Here is a 9,659-nt window from a genome sequence, read left to right as displayed (position 1 = left end):
GAGACGAGGTTACGTCGGTCTCGATAGATGCGATGGAGGCTGAGCGTCTATTAAGATCTTGAGAATCTACGGATGCCTGGGAGGAGCGCTTCTTTTTATGTCTCTCTAGGAAGCTGGATCAGTATGAGAAAATGTTGAGGATGAGTGGCCGACTCACTGAAAATCTGTAACATGAGTTGAGAGGAACATGAAAGATATGCCTCCAATGATATTCAGGTCGTCCCTATATATCCCAATGGCTTCAAAAGCTACGATCAGATGCGGCAGAGCTCACAGACCACGAGCGGGGCACATGTACTTTGATAGTATGGATCAACAGCTTGTCGTCATAGTCTGAGCTTGCGAGTATTCCCGATGAGTATCAACAGCTCTACGCGCATGAGCTAGTCCCTTGAACCAGGATGAGCTCTGTGGATGGCTCAAGACAGCCCTAGAGTCGATAATGCAGGTCGGCGATCATGCATCCTAGCCGAGCTTGACACGTCTGTTACGTCGCTTTTGGCATGAGTGAGTGCATTGACGCGCACGCATGGTGCATGAGCTCCACTGTATGGAGTACGTGGGGAGGCTGCGCTTGCTCCGTAGTCGAATGAACCAAGCCAGTGCAACTAAGGACCCAGCCGGAGTGGGGAAGCTTGAGCTATGGCGATTTGATCTGGACAGATGCCGCAGCGACTCAACACAATCGCTGCAAGGAGCGGGGCTCAGTCAATCTATGTGAAGGTTATCCAAGACCGGTCAACAGGAGTACCGTTTTGGGAGCTTTGTCATCAGCCTGGTATAGCTGGGAGGCTGCACATCGATACCATGGCGTCCAGTAAAGTCATCTGGAGTCCTCGTGGTCGAGATTCTCCGTCCCTCAGAACCTGCGTCGATCTGCAGTCTTTCAGAGCCCATGCTAGACTGTCGGAGAAGAAGATTCCAATAGAGTGGTAACCGTACCGCATCCACGACATGCATTCTGCAGGAGTGAGATATCACATGTCTCGCGTTTCATTTTCCATGATTGTTTTTGCATCACCACGCCTTGCCCGTCTCCACTCCCGTCAAACACGTTCTCTTTCCGTAGTTGACGAGGCGGCAAGCACAGGCACCGCCGTTGGGGTGCAATGTCGTTCTCAACAGCGTGGGCAAGCCACGATAGCCTGCAAGCGAGCAGCCTGTTAGCTGCTCCATGAATGGTCGGCGACCACGTCTGCCGTGGCTCTAGATGGAAGTACGGGATACCTCGCTAGTGTTGATCGAGTTTAGGAAGTAGGCGGGGTTGACCGAAGTCCAGTAGTGTGGATCTCATGGCCCGCGGCGAGAGCTGAACTGTCGCAATTAGGCCAGGTGGATCTGCGGGTGGAGGAACGGTCCTCCCGCTCTTGGGCCAAGCGGCCCACTCACATCGCTGCTCGCCGACATCTGCAAGCCTCAAGATTGATCTGCTCCTAGCATCATCGATGGGCGGCCCGCTAAGGCAGAGTGCAGAGCTGATGGGAGCAGGGTAGACCCACCACTCACGTCGATCGATTGCGCTGCCGGAAATCGGTGCAGGATGTGTCCGGGATCTGAGTAGAGCCATTCCTCAGCCTCGGAGAGAGGTCGTCGATGCGTCCTTGGCTTTCGGCATTTTCCTTTTAGCCTTCCCCGTCGATTTACGCTTCCACGGCAGGGCTCGCTTATCGAACCGCGACAGCATCGTTGGAATCGCTTCTCGACGACGCTCAAGACACCGGCCAGAGATTCTGATAGATGAAAGAAAGATTAGGAGAGATGGGAGAAAGCTGATTTCGCTGCTCAGATTGGCATCGGGCTCCGTATCGACGTGTCCTTCGGAATGTGTGCTTTTTGCTTGTATCCACGCTACGTCATGCGCCAGCCCGCGCCCTAGCCGCAGATCCTGGCCTCCACTCACCTCCACTTCCAAGGCTGTCTGCATCTCCAACTCTAGTTACTTTAGACGATGGCGCGTCCCACCAGCGTCCTTTTTGGCATTTCCTCACCAGCCGTATTCCTTATTGGGAGCCACGAAATTAAGATTCGGCTCGAACGCCGGGTCATCGGGCTTCCCGGCAACAGCTTCCCCCAGCACGGTACGGATACCGTGCACGGCTAATCGTCGTCGTGTTTTGAAAGCCGGAACATTTTCCCAGCGAATTCTTTTGGTTGATTCGTCCGTGGGATCTGCAGTTTTATGTGTCCTGTAAGGCAATTGGGTTCGGAGAGCTCAGACAGCGTGTAGAGTACCCGTTGACGCCAGCATAGCAGTACATGCTTTTAGCAGTAGGCGTGTCGAAAAATCTCAACAACCACGCAATCTCAATGAAAGAGCGTCTCCACAAGCAGTGATGGGCAGCTGGCGTCATTACCGGTCGTTCTTCAATCACCAACAGGAGAAGATTCCATGTAAAGTGGAGGCAGTGAGCATTATCATCCAGCATGGCGCTACACTAAGCGACACTGCAGCTACCCAGATATCGGCGATGTCTTGGACTCGATACTAGCTCGCCAATATGATACATCTGGAGACTGCGACCGACAGGACCCTCGTCCGAAACGGTACGAAGGCGCAGCCATACCCCCAATCGGACGGAAGTTAGAAGAAGCATCCAAGCGTGGGAGGCTGTGGTAACGTAGCATTGCAAAGGTTACCGCGCTGATCTGCACCACCCTCACAAGTGTCAAGTGTGCTCACGACGGCAAACACGCTACTTTTCGGCTACCGTGAACGGTCGAGCGACAAAAGTCTCCGGTGAGGCTTCGCCGGATCACAATACTCACGATAGTCTATTGTAACCCCCACCGGGTAATCATCAACAGCACTACGTCTGTATGACGGCATAATTGCTCCGCGAGTCGTTCGCGAGAAAGGCAATACATGGAGTGTTTGAAGCAGACATGCATGCCACGCGAACGTGACGAGCACAGTCAGTGCGAGGCGCTGGGAGCCGTGATTGACATTCTGACATGCCGGATTCCCGTGGCGCCACGGAACGCTCAGCTGAACGTCGCCTCGCTTGTAGTGATCTACTTCAAGTGGATCATTAGTCTGACTCGAAATGATCGAAGACACAATGCAGCAAATCGCTCCACTTTGATCCTGCATCGCAATTTCAGTGTGAGAAGGATGAAAGCCAATCAGATCGGCTGCGCATGATAAGTACGGCAAAACCGATACAGTGGGGGTTGCGCAGTGTGGTTAGCAGAGTGTTCCTTGGGGAACTGATCGGCAGTCTGTTTCCGGTGGTTGCGAGTCAAGCAGATGTCTGGTGATATCACAGGTCAGAATACGCGCTCTTCATATTTGACATCACACATGAGGGAGAATCACCATAGACTTATCGCAATTATTCCTAACTCCAAAATACGACTTCGATGGCCAGTCTAGAACAGGAACAGGCCCCGGTCTAAGTCAAAGACGCATCCCCTTCCTCGATAAGGGAAGAATTTTACGCCCTCAGTGGCAGGCGCAGGGTTTCTCTGACGTCCAAACGCATTAAGGCTTCTTCGATCTCGCCGAGATGTCACATCACAATGAGTCTGCGTCTAGCACGATTACGAGACAGTTCCAATGATATACCATCTTTTCGACTGCGATCATGATGTTTAAGTGATCTCTGGCTTCCATGACTGAACGTCTTGACACTGGAAACCACCGTCGCATTCCCCAAGATTACGAAAGCCAGCCGTGGAAAGGCACCATTAATCGTTCTTGTCTCTTAATGCCCGTGTTAGAGAGAGAGACCAAGTATCTAGATCGAACTCCGACTCTATGAAGATTTCACAACCACAAAGAAATACATGAGTAACGCATGACTACCAGCCACTGCCAAATGTTGCTGTATATCCTCTCAGAAGCATCTGTGGTTCCATAGTAATACACGGGAACCGACATGCATATCCTAACGCAGTCACCCGGTTCCACCGTTCCACGACATGATGCAGGGTGATGTCGGTACTAGTCTTAGTACTCAAAACGCCATGCACAGCTCCAGAACGGGGACTATACTTCACCTGCATAATATGAGCACGATTCTCTCCTACCTGACAGGATTAGCGGTAGGGTTGTATGCTCCTCGCATGCATGGCGTACCTAGTCTGCATACTCAAACGTTGAGATCAGTTCGCGCTGGGATAGACGCAGCAGTAGTGGTAGTGCCTAGGCACCTTTGGTCTCCAACTACTTCGTGATTGCATGCTGAAATACGTCATCTCCAGTTCTCACATGCTCCTTGCGCATCGCATAGTCGGTCGGCGGCCCTTCCTTGATACCCATATGGCATATACGCTTGCGTGTGGTCGTAAAAGCTAGAAACACTATCACACGTCGGTTGAAAGTCGTACCACTAGTATAACCGTGTCTCTTCCGGTTACTTTATAATAATCTGAGTAGCTTGCCTGCTATGGTTATGTACTACTACTGGTGTGCGAAGGGAAAGTAAAATAAGACCTCATCCTCGTACTGCGGCAAACATCTAAGCAGCACGTATCAAGATATTAGAATTATAAGAACATAAGATACCTAGTCTACTGCGTATACTAACGTAGACCGTGATATGCGTGTGAATTTCAGTATTCTGCCTAGAAATTGCATGTCCGAGTAATTGACTAGAAGTGGCTTCAGTGTTAGCCAAAGGAGCCCTCTATTCTTCATTCTTCGCGATTTAGTCAAAGGTATAGTAATCTCAACACCCATCTACGCAAGATACATGCCTATTCCTCGAACCGGTGTCTTCATTTCATCCACTCCAGCTTCAACCTCGCCTTCGGAAACCTAGGCATACCGAGCTCTCCGTCTCACCTCAGCCCGAACCCATAATCACGGAGACTTTCCATCTCCGCTCGGCACCGTAATCGAGGAAACCTTCCACTTCCGCCCGCCACCAGAAACCTTCGTTGTTCACAAAAGCCGAGCGGCGATGCCTACAGTTACCCCGCCCCGCCCATCATGCCCCGCACGCGCATCTACTTATCGGTCGCCGACCAACCACGCGTTGTCCATTAACGTGCTAAACGCCGGATGGGTGACTATCGGAAGCGTTCCGATAACGCAGGTGATTACTCGGATTACTTTGGCGGATAGGGAGCTTACGTCTGTAGTTCCGAGGTAGTGACCGAGGTCGTGGTTGCCTTCGTAGGAGGGGTGGCGGTTCCCAAGGCTGGTCCGTCGCGACTTCTGTTTATTGCCGCACGTTGGAACGGAGGGCTCTTTCTACTGCTGTTTCGATACTCGTGCTACTTCCTCTTCGTTTGAAGCTCTTCTCTGCCTAGAACCTCACAATCCTACTCGATTAGCCCTTAGAATACAATTATGTCTCCTCCGTCAGCAATCGAGCCTCAACCAGGCGACGAGACCAGAGCGAACACGGTGGCACCGAACGAGCCTGGTCTGAACCAGAAGGATGGAAAGATCGAGATGTTGAAGTTTCCCAAGCCACCAAAGTTTGACGACCCGTACAAGGAGCGGGCGTACCTGAAGGGCCGACTGGCAGCTGCTTTCCGCATCTTTGGAAAGTACGGGTTTGATGAGGGTGTAGCTGGCCATATCACACTGAGAGTAAGTCGTGTAGCACATGTTGTGCGCAGTATACTGATTGCTTAGGATCCTGTGGACCCTACGACCTTCTGGGTCAATCCGTTTGGTGTCGCCTTCAGCCTCATCAAATCCTCGGACCTCATTCTCGTCAATGCAAAGGGCGAGGTCATCGATGGTGGCGAGTGCCGACTGCTGAACACGGCAGCTTATATGATCCATCACGCTGTCCATTCTGCCCGCCCCGATGTTGTCGCCGCAGCACACTCGCATTCGATTTACGGTCGCACATTCTGCGCACTTGGTCGCAAACTCGACACCATAACACAAGACTCATGTGCGTTCCACAACGACCACGTCATTTACGAGTCGTTCAACGGTGTGGTACTGGCCGAGGAAGAGGGCAAGAACATTGCAAAGTGTCTAGGCGACAAGAAGGCTGCGTTGCTTCAGAACCACGGCCTGCTGACTGTAGGCAAGAGCGTGGAGGAGGCAGTGTTCTGGTTCATTAGCATGGAGAAGTGCTGTCAATCACAGCTGATGGCGGATGCAGCGGCGGTTGGGCGGGGTGGCGAGACGGTGAAGATTACAGAAGAGGACGCGGTTTACACACACAAGACGATTGGAAGCTCGCTGGCTGGGTGGTTCAGTGCGAAACCGCTGTTCGACGTTATACACAAGGAGACGCAGGGAGATTATTTGGAGTAGGCGTGTTAGTCGAATCAAGATCACATGCAAATTGATGGCGTGCTCCAGGGCTATCAGGGCTCTTCCCGGCCCCACCGGCGTCTTAAGTCCGCCGCCGGACCAAGATGACATATGCGAAGGCGAGACAAAGTTTTTGTTGTTTTGACCTACGCGTTCTCTTGTAGCCAACACGTGCGCGAAAGTAGAGAAAGAAGTCGACACCTGCATGCAGCAGTGAAACACCAGGCGGCAGTGTGGCGTCAAGCACAAACAGCCTAACACCAGACCAACCCCTCTCGAGCGCCCGCTCCAGCTGTCAGCGCGAGAGACGATGGTGTCATAGCGTCTGCAGGGTCGCAAAGTTATAGTGAACCCTGGAGCGTCTGCAGCATCACTTGACGCCGCGCAGCTGTCACCTTGTTTTCTTTTCAAGCCTCTACAATCGCTCTCTCCACCGACTTGCTTGTTCGTATTGGAGGCGCATTGCATACACGACCGTCGCACAGCTGCACGCCAGACGCACGCGAAGCATCTCTAGCGGGGCATGGCGAAGGGTCCTGCAGTCGTAGTCGTCGCCAGGTACCGTCTCACCCAGCCTTCACGGCTCCACATTCCGCTTCTGTAGCTAACTTGCACTCAGACACGGCGCCCGCCTCGACGCTGCCGACAAGTCATGGCATCTTTCCTCACCCACGCCGTATGATCCGCCCCTCACGTACGGCGGCTGGTCGCAGGCAAAGGCCCTCGGCCAGCGCATAGCCGCCCTCCTCCATGAGCGAGACATCCAGCAGGCAGAAGACGCGAAGAGCGCGACCACCAACGACCCCGCCCATCTCGACTTTAGCAAGCTGAGCATCTCCAAAGACGGCAAGGCGCAAGGGCGGCCCAAGAAGAAGCGCAAGATCATCATACACTCGAGTCCCTTCCTGCGATGCGTCCAGACCAGCACGGCGGTCGCAGCCGGCATCTCGCAATACCACTCGCCTACCACGCCACAGCTCAATGTGCCCACACCCCCCTCCAAAGACGCCAATGGCTCGCTGGGAGTCCCTTCGCCGAAAGCGCCGCGCACCAAGTCGACCTCGTCGCAGCCCCGAACCTTCGAGCCGCTCGCCGACCCCAATCTCGAGATACTGCCGCGACCCCATACAGGCCCTGAGAGGGTGCTCCTGCGCATCGACGCGTTCCTGGGCGAATGGCTGTCTCCCGAATACTACGCCGACATCACGGCCCCGCCAAACTCGACTATGATGGTAGCGGGCGCCAAAGCTGATCTGCTGCGGAGGGGCGACTACATCCAAGAACAGCCGAACCGGAACAGCAGTAAGGGCCACTTCCCAGGAGGTTGGATGGGGAACAAGTCAGGCACAAGCACACCGAATGGTGGTAGAGGAGCTGGCACTGCTATGAGCAGTCTGGCTCAGTTTGCGCCGCTTCGAGAGCGCTCCAGCAGTTACGCCGGCCCACTGGGTCTGGAACGAACACCATCGAAAGAAGCTACTGCACCACTGGCGATGCCAACTCAGACACCCAAGCCGACCGCGATACCCAACCGCGTCTACGAACCGCCGCATCCCTCCTACTCCGTCTCCCCAGCCGATCCGATACCGCGAGGCTACGTCGCGCACGCTCAAGAAGCCTGCGTCAAAGTAGACTTCCAATGGGACAGCATGCGTGCACCACAGAACTGGGGCGACGGCGGCGAGTACGGCGACGAATGGAGCACAATGCACAAGCGCTTCAGGAAAGGCCTTGCCGGCATGATGGAGTGGTATCGAGTCCACGGCACAGCGCCTCCAAAGGACCAGTTTCCTGGCTTCATGTTTAAGGAACCGCTGCGCCTAACGCCACCGCCTATGTCGCACACCAAGTCCGACCCCTTCCCCAACTTCAGCGATGATCCTACCGCGGATGAAGAGGAAGAGCTGGTTCTGATTCTGATTACTCATGGAGCAGGATGCAATGCGCTGCTCGGCGCCATGACGAACCAGCCTGTCTTGATGGATATAGGTCTGGCGTCGCTGTCCATGGCAGTCCGGAGAGATGAACCTAGGCAGACATCCGCACCAGCCACAATACACACGCGAAGACTTTCCGTAGCAGACCCCGGTATGTCAGATACCTACGACATAAAACTCTCGGCTTCAGTCGACCATCTGCGGCCTGGCGTTGACCCTTCGAAACCGCCATCTGTGCAGACGCAAACATCATCTCCGGCCATCGCAGCAAGTCCATCGTTGGAGTATCGACGAAGGTTCACAGGATCATCGACGACTAGCAGTCCACTTGATTCCCCCTTCTCGCTCGGCGAGCCGTACAGAAACTGGAACAGCTCACTGGGCGGCGTGCGACGGACGATGAGCTCGGGATCAAACTCGAGATTTGCGCAGAGTGCGACAAGCGGTGCTGCATCTCCATCAGGCGGATTGTGGTCAGGCGCAAGCACACCCGCCACAGAAGCCGACATGGTCCTCAACTTCTCAAACCAGCATCCACAGCCGCCAAAGTCGACTTCCGCTGCCGCAGTTGCCTCCAAATCCAAGAGCAACTCTATCGCACACTTGGATGGCGCGTCTGATGTGAGCAATCGCTTGACAAAACTCGATTCGAAAGAAGAGCGAGAAGTCAACGATAAACCGACTCCTCTAGTCAGTGCCCAGACGCGCAAACAGAGCGCTCCAAGTACTTCTGCTGGCGGTCTCTGGGGCGCCAAGGTAGCCCCAAAGGCCAACAACGGACTCTGGGGGCCGCCAAAGCTGGACGACGTTTACGAGCACAGTCATGGGCCTAAGCGGCGATGGACGGTCACGGAGAGGGAGGAGTAGTTCAGAAAGGGAAGTACTGAGCACCCTGGAGCCTACATCACGATGGAAACATGTCAAGTACGTGACCTAACGTCGACGTATGCTCTAGGGTATCCGTGTTTTCCCCCGAATGATGAGGGGTGTTGGTATGCTATTCGTATCTTCGGTATTCAGCGATGGGCTGTTGGGGTTATTACTGTGTTTCATTGATTCATGACTAGCATTTGTAGCGGCGGACTATGGCGTTTGATCAGCGAAGGCTACGGCTATGAATGGAATACCCTACTCAGGTGGGAACAATATCTATGAAACACGTGCATGTTGTTTGCCCATGACTGCGGTGCACTCGATCCAATATCGCGCTACGTTTGCCATGCTTCCAGGCCTGGGTTCCACCTTCAACGAGTGACGCAAGCCCACCTGGGCATCTCACGGGATCATCATCAGCTGCATTACCTACATACTGCAGGCACCAGTCCGAAAAGCCCATTCGGAACACGTAACTACCGCATCCGAGCTGCATACGCATATCGACACATGCATCTACATATCTTCACCTCTACCCCTCTATACAGTGTTCACAACTCGCCCTCCGCAGTGCACACGTTTGCACTCGCGACAACCGCGCTCGCCGCGGCAGACCAGCCCCA

At 54.0% G+C, this 9,659-nt stretch overlaps 2 protein-coding genes across 2 annotated transcripts; both read left to right on the top strand.

The window, feature by feature from the left end:
* Positions 1-5,296: 5,296 nt before the first annotated feature.
* J4E84_006546 (uncharacterized protein) lies at positions 5,297-6,226 on the top strand (the record flags this gene model as incomplete). The annotated part of the gene is made up of 2 exons (XM_049389135.1): positions 5,297-5,542; positions 5,588-6,226. 2 exons carry the CDS (start codon positions 5,297-5,299, stop codon positions 6,224-6,226), a joined length of 885 nt encoding a protein of 294 aa, XP_049243409.1.
* A 523-nt stretch (positions 6,227-6,749) lies between these two features.
* On the top strand, positions 6,750-9,030 carry J4E84_006545 (uncharacterized protein; the record flags this gene model as incomplete). The annotated part of the gene is made up of 2 exons (XM_049389134.1): positions 6,750-6,784; positions 6,846-9,030. 2 exons carry the CDS (start codon positions 6,750-6,752, stop codon positions 9,028-9,030), a joined length of 2,220 nt encoding a protein of 739 aa, XP_049243408.1.
* Between the last annotated feature and the right edge of the window lie 629 nt (positions 9,031-9,659).

Source organism: Alternaria hordeiaustralica, assembly GCF_023758085.1.
Source record: "Alternaria hordeiaustralica strain BMP 2776 chromosome Unknown scaffold_12, whole genome shotgun sequence".
NCBI lineage: Eukaryota > Fungi > Ascomycota > Dothideomycetes > Pleosporales > Pleosporaceae > Alternaria > Alternaria hordeiaustralica.
Note: the sequence above shows the minus strand (reverse complement) of the source record. Positions and strands in the feature narration are given on the sequence as shown.